General features: G+C 39.4%; 2 protein-coding genes across 4 annotated transcripts; both read left to right on the top strand.

Moving 5' to 3' along the window:
* The first annotated feature begins 3,622 nt into the window (after nt 1-3,622).
* LOC116250483 (probable protein phosphatase 2C 11) lies at nt 3,623-12,201 on the top strand. 2 transcript variants are annotated; one of them, XM_031624121.2, is made up of 11 exons: nt 3,623-3,741; nt 5,809-5,983; nt 6,292-6,355; nt 6,813-6,918; nt 8,187-8,340; nt 9,439-9,564; nt 9,682-9,805; nt 9,890-9,966; nt 10,105-10,157; nt 11,696-11,750; nt 11,832-12,201. In XM_031624121.2, exons 2-11 carry the CDS (start codon nt 5,867-5,869, stop codon nt 12,015-12,017), a joined length of 1,062 nt encoding a protein of 353 aa, XP_031479981.1. In that variant the 5' UTR covers nt 3,623-3,741; nt 5,809-5,866; the 3' UTR covers nt 12,018-12,201. The 2 variants fall into 2 exon arrangements, with proteins under 2 accessions (XP_031479981.1, XP_031479980.1); XM_031624120.2 differs by lacking the exon at nt 3,623-3,741 and adding an exon at nt 3,751-4,061.
* Nucleotides 12,202-13,937: 1,736 nt separating this feature from the next.
* LOC116251548 (uncharacterized) lies at nt 13,938-16,829 on the top strand. Of its 2 annotated transcripts, none has more exons than XM_031625882.2 (3): nt 13,938-14,292; nt 14,390-14,772; nt 15,701-16,829. In XM_031625882.2, the coding sequence occupies exons 1-3, from the start codon at nt 14,214-14,216 to the stop codon at nt 16,697-16,699; spliced, it is 1,461 nt and encodes a 486-aa protein (XP_031481742.1). In that variant the 5' UTR covers nt 13,938-14,213; the 3' UTR covers nt 16,700-16,829. The 2 variants fall into 2 exon arrangements, with proteins under 2 accessions (XP_031481742.1, XP_031481741.1); XM_031625881.2 differs by having other exon boundaries at nt 13,939-14,292; nt 14,387-14,772.
* Nucleotides 16,830-18,178: the final 1,349 nt, after the last annotated feature.

The raw sequence follows: 18,178 nt of genomic DNA on the forward strand, positions 1-18,178 counted from the left end.
TGGCTAGCTAGTTAACCGTCGATATCTGATATATATCTAAAAATTATTATACTTCATTTATTGTAATAAGCAACAAAGTTATAGTTGGTATGCACCAAGTAAATATCACTACGGTCCTGGCCGAGCTAGAAATTTAGAAATAACTCTGAATTACATGAATCCAATATTTGTGGCAAAATATCCAAATAATAGAAATTAAGCTCAAAACATTGTGGCTCCCAAATTGAAGGACATCTATCTCTCTACAACTTTTTACCTTCTTTTCAGATGACATAACATCGCATGTCATCTCTATTGAAACTTTTGCTGGTGTTCATAGTAGAAACTCGAGGGTTAACAATACTTGATTGTTTCCGGGATCGCCAGTGTTATAAATATCAGTTTTCGTCGTGTATCAAAAATCTGAACAAGTACTATCGGCCTATACATATATCAGCCACAACAAATTAAGTAACAAATAAAAATATTCGTTACTGATTTTGGTAGTATATTAGATTACGCTTCGAATCAGCCGATAGACACCCATTTATCTAATATAGAGGTTTGTATTTGCTGATACTTTAAAATGGCGTTTGATAATAATAACATTATGCTTTTGGAATACATGCATCAGGAACATCATGTTCATGCTTTTAGAGAACGAGTTGTGGTCATGTCCGATAATTTCAATTGTTGGATTTAAGAATAACATACTTAATTTTAAGATGTTCCTTAAGGGGCCGTTTGGCAACAGTAACAAGGATAATGAAATAATGTAACACATTGTTTCATGAAGAGGCGGATTCAGAACTATAATAGTGTGTTACTGTTGTCCAAACAGCCTTTTAAAAAAGAAGTGTTGTTCTTTATCAAACACCCTCTTTTCGCCTCCTTATCGCTTATATTTTTTGCCGATCAAAAGTGCAGCAGCCGATGCATGCAGGCCAATTGAGCACCAACATCAATAACAGTAATGGGAACCACGCTGGCTAGCTACTTGCTGGGTGGAGATTGCTTTCGCAAGGTTTATATGGGATTTAGTGCTTGGTAGATAGGAGGGTGGCACCATTGATTTACTCTAATCAACTGCAACTTGCATATTATTATTTGTAGGAAAGGAAATACAACAATAATACTGTAAAAAGGCCGGGGGAAGAAGAAACCCAAATATATGAAAATGTACACACTAATTCGTGTCTTTATCAGCAAAATGGCATGATTTTGGACAGGTAAGGTAGAACAAGAACTAGTGGACCCATGTACTCTCTAAAGTCTTAACCACAAGTGGTATCTCATCTGGACTAAGACTTATTGGTGAAGATGAAGGTCCTCTTCATGATAGAAAGTTGAAAGAAAAATAAAAACAACAATAAAAAGGGGGTAGATATTTTCATCTTCTAATACCAGTTCACACCTTTTTCTTTTTCTTTTTTTCCTCTCACTGTTCATTACGATAGAACAAATGGCTCTCATGCCTAAGCTGGGTGATCTGGAAAATCAAAGTTACTAACAATATATATATATAATGGACCTATGTCATGTCTTTTTGAGATATATTATGCTTTCAGATGTTTTCAATAGATGGTCAATCAAGCGCTGAAGGTTGAATTTAAATATATTTAAGTTGAAGAAGGTCAAGAGTAGTGAGGGAGGTTTCCCATTGCTTGGCAGAAGGCCGAAACCTCCATCCAACCTCTCACATCATCATGGTATTCCTGTTTTCGGTACTTCGTGGTGCCGCCCCTGCTGCACTTCAATCTAATCGTCAATAACCCTCCCTCCCTCTCTTTTCTTTTTGCGGCTATAAGAGTTGACGCTCTGGAAGTTCAAAACAGTGACTGGTGGCCTATCAGCCCCTACTCAAACCCTTGCGCCAACCCCCTTAGGGATAAAGAAGGTCAAGAGTTCAAGATCTTACCAATAAAAGCTAAAAAAATGGAGATATGCTCGCCTACATAAACCAAGCTAAAGCGAAGTTAAATGCACGCAAGGTCATCATAGTCTGTTGATATCTGAACGATATTGAAGACTCCGAGTGAATACCAAATTGACTTGGTCCCCACTTTGTATTTCTAGGCTCAGTGGAGTTGCTGGTGGTAATCTTGTTGGCGCGGTCATGTGATGAAAGTGTGACTTCTTGACCTGACATTAAGATCACTTGGTCCGTCGCATTAATGTCTCCCTGTAAATATTGTCCAAATTTTATACTTCCACGGAGCGTTTGAATGCCACCGTCGTCAGGGGCTATTTGGGATCCTGGGATTTAAAATCTTAGGAATTGTTTAGACCCCTTGTTCGAAAGATGCGTGAACTACACTGTTCCGTGACTACTCGATGTACAAAATGAAAACAAAGAATCATATATTATGCATGTGTTTCTTGCTCAACATCGTGCTAATGCAACTTGGAAACTCCAGGGCCAATCCCATAACTTGATGCTTATGTACAGTTTCATGTTTCATCAATATGACAATACGATCTTTCTAATTTTTTAACAAAAATGTTTATGTCATCTAATGAACTACGCAATGGCCCACGCACTTCAATTAAATCCCTTTGTTTATAAATTGTTTGACCTACGTGTTTGCACATTACTATATAAAATGTCCCTCAAAAATATGGTGAGTACCTTTCAATTAAGGCCGTCACCTTTTATCCTTAGACACTAGTTCAATGAAACTAGTTAATATTTCATATTCCAACCTACCCAGTACTTGATGCATGCATTTAACAGTGGTCCGACATATAATAAGTTTTGAGTGAATGGGAAAGCCCCACCATCCGGTGTTGAAGGTTAAAACCTATATGCAACCCTTGGTCCCTTTTGCAGTGCTTGGCTTGGGGGTACTGCTGCCACCAACCACAATCCAACTTACAATCCAACTTGCTTGTTGGTGGCTTTCCTTTCGCTGCACATTCAGTTCACAGTTCAAAGATTCGAAACGAAAATTGGCTGCCTACTAACCTTATATAGTTTGTTGCAATAACTTTTAAAGCATCAAGCCTCTAATATTGTTAGGTACAAGTGGGGAGGGTGTCTTTAAGCGCCCTTCTTTATTACCTGACTCGACGGACTTTGTCGTTTGGTTCCCGTCTAGATCGGACCAACTTTCCCCCATGATCATGAGTTTAGTTAGATCCACTTGCGCACGAAAACGAGGTCTGGACATGCACGACCGGTCTGCCCCATAAGCTGTTTATCATCTGAGTGCATCCCAATAGATCAAGTGGGTTTGAGCAAAGAGTCGTATTAGACCGCAACTTGGCTTGATCGACCTACACTCGTGTAAATGGTCGCATGAGCAAGCCTGACTTTTTTAACCAAGGCCCTCAAATGACCTTAAACTCTACGGGTTAGATCTAGAGTAAGGAGAAGGGGAGAGGACTTTGGCCCTTCTTCGGGGAACTTCAGCTCACTCGAAGACCAAGGTTACATGAAGTAAGGAAAATCATGGTTATCCCAAAGTAGAGATGTAAGCAGTGCAGACTCAGATCAACCGATTCAAATCAAAACGCGTGTCAAACGAATTCAATTTGATGGCTGATTCAAAAGTGCCATGTGACGTTTGGCGTGTATCGACACGAGCCAGCATGCATCAACTCTCATAACGAGTTCTAATTTATAAAACGGAAATATATAATGGCCGAAACTGCTTACCCAGGCTCACACCGATCGATTGCTTGTATCGTCACAAAGCCATCATCTCGGATATTGGCATGAGAGAGAGAGAGTTTTTTGGTGGCAATCTTGAGAGGAAAACGGTGGGTAGAAAATGGTTCGTGGGTAGGGAAGAAAGCCAGATCGAACGATAAAAAATTCCTTTCTACCCTACTTTCTGGCTATTTTTTTTCATGTGTTTGGTTCGATTGGTTTGTCTGGATACTCCGGCTCGGACTTTTAATTCCTCTTTCTCTCTCTGTGTGGCTGGTGAGACCCTTGTTTCTTGATTGATGGGGAGATGGGTCTCCATTCCTCTCCTTGGTGGCTGAATCTTGCATCTTGCTTTCGTTCGCTTTCAGGGAGGAACCCGTCTCTTCTTCCTTCTTCTTCCAGTTTTTTCTCTTCATGTGTAGATCACTCTGTAAGTGATACAGTTGGCACTAAACTCCCATCTCCTCCTTTCCCCCGTCTCTGTTTTTCTTTGAGGGGTTTTGGTTCGGTCTAGTTTCTTATTTGGTTGTCGTTTCTGCTGCGGGTTTTTGGTCGTTTCCATCTGTTTGGTTTCTTGTTTCGTTTTTCTTCAATGGATCTTGAATTTCTCCTATTTTTTCTTTTAATGATGGATTGGCGCTACAATTAGGTTTTTTAAAGTTCTCGCGACGTTGGCTTTAGCTGTGATTGGAGAAAGGAAATCCTGGTAGCGCGCGATCGTCTGCGTCATGGGTTTCCTTTAATTTGTTGTTTTTCTCTTTCTTGACTTTTGCGGTAGCTTCTTGGTTTCTCTTTCATATTGAATTGGAATTAAGATGATCTTCGTAATGAGTTGGAGGTCCATGTTCATAGTGTTCTAATTCCATTTGCAATTGGACATGGAGTCTTTGTTTTCCTTTCCTCAAGAAAGGTGGTTGGTTGGGTAAGAAGCTTCTCGAAGAGCTTGGATAAGGAGGGGTTATGTACCCAGGTGTTGGTCATGCTGATCGTTTGTCTACTCGGCGTTTTTTCTCTTTTCCTTTTCCTACTGAAATCATTTAAAGACAATGTCATCTGGTCGTCACGTGTCTTTTTATTCGAGAATTCATCTTGATCCGTCTTTAATGGTGCTTGTTTATTGATATCAGACCACAAAGACTTGTTATTCTGAAACGTTTGTATGCGAAGTAAATGTCATGGTCTGCAACTTCCAAAGCACGGCCAAAATTGGGAAAACGTAACTGAAGAGATCTTTAATCCATGGTTCTAATATTTTAACGAGTGTTCTAACTTTCATGTCCCAATGAAAGGAGAAACGGATCCCTATAGTTGTTAATGTCTTCTGGAAATTCATCGTCGCGTGGGTTTCATTAACTAAAGAAATCGGCCGTGGGCAGGTAAACATCTATCTGCATTTATTAAGGTTACTTAACTAGTTGTCAGAAACGAGCAAAACTTCAATCCTATAAAACTGGCCAGTTCTGGGAGCATCCTTAGGCCATCTCTTTGCAAGTGTTCTGGATAAATGTTTGCCATGCGCTAAAGGTGGATAAATTATGCGCCTCTTTTGACAATTGAACAATTTATTGAACTCTTTTTATGAGAATGAAAATAGTCGTCAACTTTTCTAACTGGAATTATATCCTTTTAAAATTTTTGAGATGGACTTGACTTGCCGAGGAAATTAAATCTCTAGGAATTCATTTTAAGTTTGAGCAAGCTATGTTGTTAATGATTGATTTTTCATGTTCTTTTCTAGAAGTTTTCATGTGCTAACGTGCTACAAATGTTTCTAAGCCAGCACATATTTTTTCAGTAAAAGAATTTTACTAAGCTTTAGTGGAGTTGGTTTTGTTTGCTTAAGGACAGGGGAATGCAACTTCTAGATCAAAGGAAGATTATGGTGTCGGTTTCCTGATTATCCTTTGTAATGTCATGATATATTTTCCATCTCTTGCCTATAACGGCACTTGGAGTTAGGTGCATGATAATTTATGATTTTGCTAAGGTTTTCATTTTTGTGTTCACTATGAGTTTGACTCTCACTGTGAATTACCTTAAGTAGCTGTTTGTTGATCATTTTCGCCTTTTCGGCACTTTGTCCTGTCCATATCTTGATTTATCCTTTTCATGTCTCCTGTGCATCTGAATTTTCCTGATATACAAATTTTTAAGATTTTTTCTTTAATGAATTTCAGGACTAAATTTGCTTTTCAAGTTGACTGAAAAATCTTGGGCTGCATTTATCCGTTGAAGATGGGGATATATCTCAGCACCCCAAAAACAGAAAAGTTTTCTGAAGATGGCGAGAATGATAGAGTTAAATTTGGGCTATCCTCTATGCAAGGATGGCGTGCAACTATGGAAGATGCTGTAAGTGGTCTTTTGTAACCTGTCATGCTATTATTTATGCAGGCAGTCATTGTCGCTGTTGTGCAGTTACAATGGCAGCAGACAGTTTACATCATATGATTTGTCAGAGATATGTGTTAGCTTTCTTTTGTAACGTTAAAACTAGCATACTGTTCTAGAACTATACAAATGATTATGTGTGTGTTCAGATCCATGGACAAAATGTCATGTATCTAGTTGTTCTTGCTGGTCTTTGATTGTTGTTACATACTTTTTCTATTTTAATGTTGTTGATCTCATTCATTTCCTTCTTATTCCATGTGTTGTAGCATGCTGCTATTCCAGATCTTGACAGTTGCACTTCATTCTTTGGGGTTTATGATGGCCATGGAGGTATGTGATTTTGGCCATGTTTTGAACTTTTTTTAAATCAAGTAAGTGGTAAATTGATACTTGAACCATTAGAACTGTCTAAAGCGAACTAAAATGTGTGGCTACCCTAACTGATTTACGTTCTTATGTGCAAATCATATCTTGCTTCTTACACCTGTTGTTTTATCTATGATATCTTGTGTTCTACCTGCATTTTGTTGAATACTATTTTCTTTCTCCATGTCCCTACATGTCAGTTGCACTAAATTTTCATCCAAGTCACCTACTGGTTGATGTGTTTTTCCTCTTACAACTGCTTTGCATTTTGCTGGTTGGCATGCTTTTGTGAAAAATATGAGCATCTTCATCTGGTATGCCTTTTGCAGATGCAAATAGTCAGTCCTTGGGTTTGAGTTATGCAGGCTATTTAGCTCTGTGCACCCGTTTCATATATCTAATTTCAAGGACACCTGTGCAGGGAAGGTGGTTGCGAAATTCTGTGCAAAGTTTCTGCACACACAGGTGCTTAAGAATGAAGCATCAGCTGGCAGCTTAAGTGCATCTCTTCAGAAAGCATACCTGAGGTCACTCTCATTCTTTCTTCAACTGTTTTGGACTCTTTAGGTTGATTAAGAAGTCACCATGTAACATGTTCAGCATATGTCTTCTAGGTTTACCAGAACCATCAGAATCATGCTTGCTTCATAATCAGGCCTTCAGATGCATGAATATTTGCATTTTTATCTAGAAGTGCATTTGTGTCCCTTCCATTGACAAGGCTTGTGAAATGCTTATGTTCACTCTTCATGTTTCACTTGCTTGGGTGCATGTTATCAACAAAGTTAATCTGCTTTTTGTTACTTGTGGCTTCAATCTTTTCTTCTCCTTAGACTATTATTAGCTTGGAATTTTGTCTTCTCGGCAACATTGATACAAGCTTTTGTCACATTGTCCACAACATTCTAGGTGTTACCTTTTGTGCGATTGAGCTGCTGGGTAGTTGCTTGCATCGTTTGCATGTTAGAGTACTGCAGATTTCTAGAATCAGGGTGTTATGCAGCTCTGTACATCTCTAGTTTGGGTGTCTTTTAGAAAGGTGAATCTCTCTCTCTCTCTCGCTTTCTCGCTCGCGTGCACCTTTACACTCAAAGTTTCTAGGAAAAGCACAATTCAATAACACACTTCCCATTTTTCTTTTTATTAATTTTCTTTCAGATTGGCAGACTCTCCCTCTCCCATTTCTCTTTCTAGAGCCCATTTGCTGAGATAAGCCTACCTAACATTTGTGGGTAAAGTCTCTATTTGTGGCATTTGTTACCAGCCTTGTCCTTCTTTTCATGTCTCATTGGCTGAAGTTGCCGAGATAGAAAAAAAAACGGATCTCACTATGTTTCTGGTCTGCACAAAATTTCCAGAAACCATACATGGTGAGAATATGTCTGGAACAAAGGGTAGTTCCAAAGTGGGCACTTTGGTCTTTGTTTGCCAACCCATTCCTGGAGTAGTTCTGAAAGTGCATGGATCGATTTGCTTGAGTAACTGTTCACTCATTTTTAGGTTACAAATTCAATTTCCATGTGCTAAAGACAACTTAAATATATGAGAAAGTATGCACATAAACTAGTGAAGATGATAATGAAAAGTCTCATGGTTCACCAGCTGGGATACATTGAAAGCCACAGATGGCAAGTATGAGCTACTGCACCTTTAAACTTACTTGAGGAAAATAAAATGCATTTTCAGAATTTACACATCTGAGTTATATTAAAGGTGATTTTTCCTTTTACCATGTTCATGTTCTTTTTTTGTTCTGTTCTTGTCGATTGAAAATCATAGTTGTGATTGTTAACAGAATGGATGAGATGATGAAAGGGCAACGAGGATGGAGGGAGCTTTCTATTCTTGGAGATAGTTTTAATAAAATTTCTGGCATGATAGAAGGGTTAATATTTTCTCCAAGGAATTCTGAGAACAATGAGCAAGAAGATGACTGGGCATTTGAGGAGGTGATAAATTTTCTTCCGTCTACATTTTTATTTCCGAATGGTAGCACATTTTCATTTATTCCTGTGGAACGTTTATCTATGAAAATGAATATTAATAAGGCCTATTTGGTTCATAAATACATAAGCCTCTGCTTTCAAGTAATCTTGATCTATCTACACATTCATTCTTAAGGTTGTCTGTTTATTGTCTTATATTAGTTCCACACTATTTAAAAATTATGTCCACTAACAATAATAAGCAATTGAAATATAGGCAGTCTACACTGCATGTCTTAATTGTAGTGTGTTCTCATTATGCATTTTGCTGTCAAAGACTCAAAGTATTGGTATGTCCATTCTGATATTTTTCTCCTTTCATTTTGTTAGTCATGTGATTTTCTCTATTCCTGTAACAAGCACACATTCCTCTCAGCTGAAAGAATAGGGGGGATATGTCATTTTCCTTATGATATTTCTAAAAATATCACTCAGTATGTGAGGGTGAGGAAACATATTGTCTAGCTAAAGATATTCGCAGGATGTTAATGTGATCTCATGGTATGATGATTTCTTTGTATCTCTTGTAGGGTTTTTCCCCCTTATTTACACTATGGACATGCTCCATGTTTAGTGTTTTTATTAATTTTCAAACATTCTAGTTTCCTTTTCATCTTTTATTCAGAATTTCACCAAAATATTGGTTTCTTTTTTTTTTTGTTCTTAATTTTTTCCCCTAGTTTCTTGTTCAGAACAGTGCACCTCTTTAGCCTGAAAGTGTATGATCTACTATAGTTCCAAGCTTCTTCAGGTTGAAAGGTCATTCTGCTTTCAGCATCAGCAAATTTTTTAAGTCGATCATATGTTTTAATCTTTGGAAGCCCTTGCTGTCTTGTGGGAGGAATATTGGAGACACATGGAGTTTCTATTTGTGTTGGCACAACAGTGGTGTATTACTAAAAGAAATGGCACTTCTCAAACACATAAAAGCTTTGTTGTTTATGACATAATATATATTACAGTACGCAATAGTCAAGTCTTCAAATTTATCTCAACATGGTTATGTTTCTGTTAGTTTTTAGGGTCCACCTGTTTCTTCTTTGACAACTCATTGTAATCTAGGGACGGCATGCTGATTTTGCTGGACCCACATCTGGTTGCACTGCCTGTGTTGCGGTAATAAGAAACAGACAGCTGATTGTTGCCAATGCAGGTGATTCTCGTTGTGTCATTTCAAGAAAGGGTCAGGTGTGTTAAAGCCTTTCCTAACTCCTTGTCACCCTATATTCTTGCTACGTTGCTTCCTAGAGAACCATATTCTGCATTTACTGAGGCATTTTTTTTAATCTATCACTGAAACTACAGGCATACAACTTGTCAAGAGATCACAAGCCAGACCTTGAGGTTGAAAGAGATCGCATTTTAAAGGCTGGAGGTTTCATTCATGGAGGGCGTGTAAATGGCAGTTTGAACTTAGCAAGAGCAATTGGTATTCTTTCACAAGCTCTCCATTACGTCTGTCTGTTATCCATGATGTTATTATAATTCAATGAATGAATTATGTCCACTGCAGGTGATGTGGAATTCAAGCAGAATAAATATTTACCAGCTGAGAAGCAAATTATAACTGCAAACCCCGACATAAATACTGTATGTCTAGATTGCTGATTTGCCCTTTTAAATGTCTGTCAATGTTTTCTTTAGGGAACTTGCATTCTTATCAACTGTTGAAATTATTTTTCAGTTACATTATCATGTTGAAACTGATAGTCTTCTGTTGTGTGACAGGTTGATCTTTGTGACGATGATGATTTTCTTGTGTTGGCATGTGATGGTGTTTGGTGAGTATCATCTACCCCCTCTGGAAAGTTATTTCCTCTGCTGTTCCCTTGACAACATTGTCTTATTCAATAGTCCTTAAAAAGGTAGAGACTTGTCTTGAACTGTATGAAGTTTTTCCCTTTTTGCGTGCTTGATGCTTGTTGTTTTTGTCTGCATGATTCTTTGACTGGAAAATCACCTTACTAGTTTATCGTGATTGAGACTAAAATCATTAAGGTTGAAGTCCAAGTAGATAATAAGTTAATCATATGAAATTTCAAATGGATAGTTTGGAAGAAGAAGAAGGGGGAGGGTGGGAGTGTGCACCTGTGCGGTGCTTGTAGTTTAGAGTTTCTTCCTTGCAACATGTTAGGTGTCCCATTAACTATCAAACATGTTTGCTGATTATTATTTACCATGTTGATACTCTTGGTCTTGGTCTTTATAGGGAATTCCTGTCTTGATCTGTTTTATCATGCATCTCCAAATTCCATATGTATTGGGTAGTTCTGAGCTTTTGACAAATTGACTTGTGTACTTATGGATCCCGCTTTTTTTAGATAGTAACAGGTCCTTTATACATGCTGCAAGCTTGCAATACATGCGTTTTCCTTTTGATTAAATTGACAGCGTATTGATCTTTTGTTGTAAACATAGTGCCGACTTTGTCATATTTAGAGCAGGCTTGTCATATGACTTTTAACTTGATGCTATCTTTCTCAAAACTAGTGCTATATCCCATTCTGGCCATGGGTGTTGATGTGCCAAAAATATGTAGTAATATGCAAAAGATACCTTGCTATCTATAAGCACAGGATTAGCTTCAGGAAGCATTATTTGCACATGAAATGTCCTAAAATGCCAAAGATATAACGTGGGAAATTTGACTTCATAATTTATGGTTGTTATCTATTTGCCATTTATTTAAGCAGAACAATACATATATCCAGAACTGGGTGGAAATGCTATAGGCAAGAACCAGATCCCAAGTAAATAAATCAGAATATAGTGAAAAAGGTGGGCCAAAGTACACCCACCTGGCTAAGTGTTGCATTTATGGCATTCAAGTTCAATAAATCCAAGAGTTTGATTCATGGAGTATGGCTGTTGTAGTAATCTGGTAGTGACATGCCAAGCCCAACTTGCGACACAAGAAAATGAAAAGATAGTTGCAACACAAGTTCTCTAGCCATAGGCATCTCTATGAGAAACAGTCTGAACAGGACAAATTGAAGAAGACTGTGGTTGGCGCTGTTGTTTGGTTATACACAGAGGTGGATGGCTGCTGCTGTTATCAGCAATTTTAATGAGATACAATAACCTCAAAACAAGGTCAACTGAGAGCATGACTCATATTTCATATGTTCTATTTTTTGGTTTTTCAATTTTTTTAATCATGAACTGGACTTGCACTATTTTGACACATTTAGAACTGATTTGCGAAAAATTGATCATGAATTTTTATAGGTATCAGACAATGCCTTACTGACAACCTTGGAATTCCGGGGTTTATTGAAATAGTTGAGCAGACGAAAATGATTTATTCTCTTGTTTCCAGGGATTGCATGTCAAGCCAACAGTTGGTGGATTTCATCCACGAACATATAAATGTGGTAAGCATGGGCATTTTTTTAATGTGCAATGAATAAAGCATCATTTATTATCTTTCTAATGTCTTCGTGTATAATTTTCAGGAACCTACTCTTTCTGCAGTTTGTGAAAGAGTGCTTGATCGATGTTTGGCACCATCAACAGCGGGAGGTGAAGGATGCGACAACATGACAATGATTATTGTGCAATTTAAGAAACCAATCCACCCTGCTACGGTTTCTGAGGCCTCTTCTCAGCCTGAAGAGAGCTTAAGCAATGGAAGCTCATAAGTAATAGCCTCTCATTTTCTGGCTCAGCCTTTATTAAGAAGAACGCGCTCTTTCCTTTCTTAGACAATCTTTTATGACCATGTAAATACTGGATTTATAACATGAATGCATTCTAGACCCGAACATCAGAAAATTACAAGTGGAATGATTGTATAGTTTAATATCAAGATCCGTTCTTGGATTATATATAGGAAGTCTGGCAAAGAATTGTATGATGCAATTATGTTGTGTAAGGTTTTGTTTTTTTTGTTCTCTTTGGTTCAGTCTGTTGCTTTTTCTGATTTGCGGATGAAGTTGGTTAAAGTGGAATCTTTCCGAATCCTTAGTAGCATAGCTCAACTATTTGTTCGCTAGTATGATTTTGGTGTCTTTGGCACTGGTTAGAGTTTTTTTCCTCCTTTTTCTTTTCTGCCGTAATTTACATATGGTTGTCTAAGGTATGGCAGATTTATGCCTACATGTGGTTGTCTAAGGTATAGCAGAGTTTGTGTTGGTGTTTCATATTTCAAAGGGTCACTCACAAAGTTGATCCACCATTTCTTTGGTGGTTGTTTATATAACAACCTGATCCATTCCTGGGCTCGAGCCCTTGGTTCGGCGGATCCCAACTCGTCTCTTAGTAGTTTCGATTTCATTCTCAAAAAGCTTAGGAACCAAGACAACCATTTATGGTAATGATCTCTTTTATAAACTCTTGAAGATCCTTCACAATCTTCAGTACGAGATTAAATTTTTAGGGTATTACAATCCACCCTTTTTAAGGCACACGTATCTATGGGTGTGGGGCCTCGGGTTCGAGTGTTGAATAACCCAACCTACTTCTACGCTTGGGCCCTTGGTTCGATGGATCTCAACCCACCTCCTAGCAGTTTCGATTCCATCCTCAAAAAAGCTAGAACCAAGACAACCATTTATGGTAATCTTTCACTTTATAAACTCTTAAATATTCTGCATAATCTTTAATACATGACTAAATTTTTGGGGTGTTATAATCCACCCCTTTAAGACACACGTATTTACGGGTGTGGGACCTCATGTTCGAGTGTTGAATCGGTTCTGATACTACTATAATAACCTGACCCACTCTTGGGCTCATGCTCTTGGTTCGGCGGATCTCAACCCACCCCCTAGTAGTTTCGATTCCATCATCAAAAAGTCTAGGATCCAGGACAACCATTTATGGTAATGACCTTCTTTATAAACTCTTGAAGATCCTTCACAATCTTGAGGCTAAATTTTTGGGTGTTACAGTCTCGACTCTCGAGTTTCTTTCACAATTGCATAGACGTTGCATAGACGACAGCAAATGAGAGAGGTTAATCACTCTCATGAATAATTTTGCATGAAAGATGCCGTCTTCCAAATGAAACAAAAATGAAGTGCTACCTTTGAAGAAAGGTACCCAGCAGAAGGCCTTGCACGGTAACTGTGAAATGGAAAGTTTTAATTTTCTAAATGAAGATTACGATCTGCCTTTTTAAGTCTTAACTCAAATCTTGGCTCTTTTAACTTCTTGACAAGAATTCGACGTTTACTGATACGTGTTAAACAATAGACTCGAACCAGAGCATGTGATATGTTCATGTTCGTTGGAGAAGGTGAAACGCGCCTCCCACTCTCAAGATAGGAGAATGGAAGATATCACGATCCATTCAAAGAAATAAGAAAACTTATAGAACTTAAGTCACAAGTAAAACTTACTTGATTGAGCATCATAGAGAAGTGTCTTTCTTATCAACGACCACCCATAATGGAAGACATACGATGCAATGGCAAATATTTCTGTCAACATCCGTTGATCAACAATATACAATGTAAGATTCGTCCGAAAAGATGCAACCCTAAGAAAAGGGTTTCGTCCGAAAAGATGCACCCTATAGAAAAGGAAGCCCAACAAAAATGCCTAAGTTCAAAAATCCTTCTTTCCTTTTTACACCGAGCAATTGCACACACAGACACTAAATTTGTCGCGTTCAAGTATCTTTCCTTCTAAAGTCGGCGAGCGGAGCTCCGACGGATCCGCCATAATTCGCCTCCTAGGGCGCGTCACAATTTACGACGGTGCCCCTTTGGCGCGCTTCTGGCCTCTGAGCTTTTCCTGTGTAGGGTTTTACGTCCCTGAGTCGCTTGTTTCTCTGTCTCCCCCCTCGCCTTTCTCTCTGCGAGATCCTAGGCTCGTCTTCTGCTTCTGTGTTTATGGGTTTCAATCGATTCGGGACGTTCGAACCTTCCAGGAGTTTGGCTGGCAGCTTCTTTACCAATGAAGCCATCCGAGGTACGGGGTTAACGTAGAAGAATCGCTCTCTCTCCTCCGCCGAGTTCTTTCCGTTCTTTCCCTCTTTCTGAATCTTGTCCTGATGGGTATGCAGCAGGTTACATCACCAGCGGCCTTGCGGGAAACCATGTGATAGGTAGGCACCTGAGTTCGAGGGAGGCGCTGAGATGGGAGATCGAGAAGGACAAGATACGGGCGGAGATGATTGCGGACATTATAAGGAGGCGCCAGCTCGAGGAGGAGGTCCGCAGAGAGCTGGCGCTCGAGCGGGAGATGGTACTCCGGCAGGAGCTCCAGTTGCTCGATTCGCTGAACTCTGCGGCTCAGGATGTTAAGGCGGAGAACCGCTTCTGCTTCGGTGGGAAATCGTTGCCTAAGTCGGGTGTTGCGGTGGACCCGCTTCGGCCTGAGGCAGGGAGCTCTAGTGAGCCAGCACTTGCAGACCCAAGGGCAGCAGTGGAGAAGCCGGTTGTGTTTCCTGTGAGTTTGTTAAAAAAACAGAAGCTCCATTTTCTTCTCACTCTTGCACGAGAGTTGCACATATTACCAAAAGTCGTTTGTTTTGATCGTTTGGGGAATCGAGGATGTTGTTGTGAAAATATGCTTTGCTAGTATCTGTTGTTGCTTGCAGGCAAATAGATGTGGGCGTGCCTTTTCTCTCTTTTTTTGCCAAAACTTGTTTCTTTAGGCCGTGCATTCTTTTCTATGATGTCCTTATGAAGTGTCAAAAACAGAAGAGGATCAGTCATCAGAGCCGCATCTTCCCGGCACTCTGTGGCATAAAGAGCAATAAATCTTGGTGTCTGTGTATGGATAAGCGCGTAGAATGTAATCCTCTTACCAGACCAAACTGGTGCATTTGTGCCATCCATAATCTGATTCTGTTCTTGTAAAGTTTCACAGCAGACGCTTCTTGAGCATGATTAAACATTGGTAAACATCACTTTCACATGTTCGTGTTGTAGACATTTCGTCATTTCCCTTTTTCTTATTGAATTTTGGTTTTGGTGCTTTTGAAGTTTCTGTTCCCTGTTATGGTGGAGAAACAGAGCTACCTCTGAAAGACTAACTCAAACGAATTGCTAAAACTTCGTTTTTGTATTCAGAAATCTCCTATTACCTTGATGAAATTCCGATTAAGGTGATCCGTCAACCTATAGAATATTGATTCTGAAACTGGAAGTGCCATTACGATGTAACTCAAATCTTCATGCTAATGGACATTGCTATTTAGATCTCCCACGTTTATATAATTCTATTCACTATTTTTGCCTACCCACGCTCTGTCGTATTTCCTACCAAAAGAAGAATCCCACCAGAAAATTTAGAGGTCTCAATTATCTCTTAGCATTACAGGAATGAAATGTGTGCGTGGGGTTCCTGGGCTTATTTATTCTACGTCGTGCAGGTTAACACATTAAACGACATACTTCGAGGGACAAAGCGCAAAGTTCCTGCACCGCCTGCCGCAGCAAAAGGCACAGATGCAAAAGAGAGGGAACTTCCGTGGTTAGCTATTCCGAGGAAGAAAACAAAGATATTTCAAAGTGTGTGGACCTGTAACCTTTGTCACATAAGCTGCACAAGCAGGGATAGCTTGGCTCATCATCATCATGGCAAAAAGCACAAGGCAAAACTGGAGGAATCAAGGCTACAGAAAGAGGAAGGTCCTTCAGACAAGATAGACCCAAAAAAGCCACGACCAAGTGCAACCGAAGCTGCAGGTGTTACAGATGGAGGACTTGTTATTGGTGCGGCAGAGAACTTGAACCTTAAGAAAACACCAGGGAGCAAGAAGCAGCTGAAGGGCAAAAGTGTTGAACCAAAGCCGAAAAATCAGAAGGTGAAGAAAAAAGGCAGCGGATTCATGTTCCGATGTGAGCACTGCGGAGTCGGATGCAATAGTGAGGCTGTACTTGATTCACACCTGAAAGGAAAGAAACACGCAGCTAAGCTGGAAGAGCTCAAGATATCTGGCGATGCCAGTGTCAGGGCTATGCCGGTGAAGACGTTTTCAGCAAAGGAAACTGTCAAAACACAAGCAGCGACGGGTATGCAGGAGGAGGATGGCTCTGTCAATGAAGGCGAAGAAGTTTTAGAACATGAAGAAAACAAAGGTGTAGACGTTGCGGGCTGTAAACTTGTGGAGCAGAAGGAAAACGAAGAGGTTCAAGTTGTGGCGCAGAAGGAAAACGAGAGGATAGAGGTTGCTGGTAACGAAGTCAGGGAGCAGAAGGAAAACGAGAGGATAGAGGTTGCTGGTAACGAAGTCAGGGAGCAGAAGGAAAACGAGAGGATAGAGGTTGCTGGTAACGAAGTCAGGGAGCAGAAGGAAGATGGGGAGGTAGACGATGCGGGTAATGATGTTGAGGAAGAAGATGGCAGAAACTGGGTTCTAGGACTATAGGAGAATTTCTTGCCAACAGGGTAGTTTCTCTGCTAGAGATGGGGACCTCCTTCTGTCTTGTCTATATCACAGGTTCCGTGTTTTTTTTCTGTGAAAACTGCATCTTAAGCTTCCGCCAGCTTGTCTTCTTTGTCCTGCTGTCCCCTTGCTCCTTGCTCTCTCCCTCTCTCTCTTATTTAAGTCTACATTAGGTTTTCCTTTTTAAGTTAGTACCTTGTGAGATAACGGGGACGAAAGGAGCTTCTTAGATTAATTGTCAATTAAATCTCTTTTTTGCTCAAAGCAGCGAGGCCTTTGCTCCTGAAAATGCAGTGAAAGAGGTGTTGGTAAATTAACATGCATTAGTTGTCGAGTGACAAATTCATTTTGTTGGCATGAATGAAATGAGCTGCTAGCCATGGTTAAAGAAACAAGAGACGGATGTTGTGTAATGCTTCAAACGGGGAAAGGTTGTAGATCGTTTGGTTGGAAAGGAGGGGGACTGTTCGAGCGGTGCAGTCTTAGTTTTTCCAGCTGTGCCTGCAGTGGCCAACACCATGGAATATCTAGGAGGCTAAATCCCACGGGAACTGTTCTTAATGCGTCATCCTTTTTTCAGTACCTTCGTTTGAGAAGACCCAACGTGTCAATTGGGTATGAATTTGGAAAGACCCTTTTGTCTTTTCTCAGTACCTTTTATCCAGAAAGCTTCGAAATCTCTAATCTCTCGCCGGTTTCTGAGTTGTGAAAGTTTTAGTCCAGGAAAAAGTAGGTTGATTAACACATGAATTTCTATTCTACTTCTAAATTCTTGAACTGTATTACAGTATATTTTATTGTTCTCTTCCACTAACATGTATATTTTGCTAACGACGAATTGATCCCAAGACGAGGCCCCGTCTTGTCCATTTTCTGTGATGGGTGGTGATGACAAGCAACTGAAGAGACGGGAGTGATTTCATGGACAGACAGGTGTTACTGTTTCCGCCACACATCTCTGTCACGCTCCGATAAATTTAAATGCGTTGCTTCTTGCACACTTGCTTCTTTTCGTTCGGTCGAGATTTCCTTTTCTCATGATAGATACGGAGATCCTAAAAAAAAGTTGCGTCAAATTGCAGCAATCGTGTAGGTCATAGACCTGGCCACCCAAACTTGAATTAGTAGATTAGGTCAGAACTCAAAAATTAGACCCATCAAAATTGATTGCTAAATACTTTTTATATAATTTGGAGAATATCTTGATGAGAAACATATATTAAATTAATCATTTTTAGACTTTAATAATAAAAAAATTAATAGTTCTTGTAACGTTAAAACTTTAGCAATAGAAAATTCAATATCTTTTATGAAAACAACATGGTTTTATGTCAACTTAATGTTTGCAAACATATTTGGAATGTTCATATTTTATTTGAAATATCTTTTAACAAGAAATTAAGTTATATATATCGTTCTAAGATGTCTTTGTGCAGGGACCATTCAAGTTATTTTTCTTTT

This window comes from Nymphaea colorata, chromosome 3 (genome assembly GCF_008831285.2).
Source record: "Nymphaea colorata isolate Beijing-Zhang1983 chromosome 3, ASM883128v2, whole genome shotgun sequence".
Taxonomy (NCBI): Eukaryota; Viridiplantae; Streptophyta; class Magnoliopsida; order Nymphaeales; family Nymphaeaceae; genus Nymphaea; species Nymphaea colorata.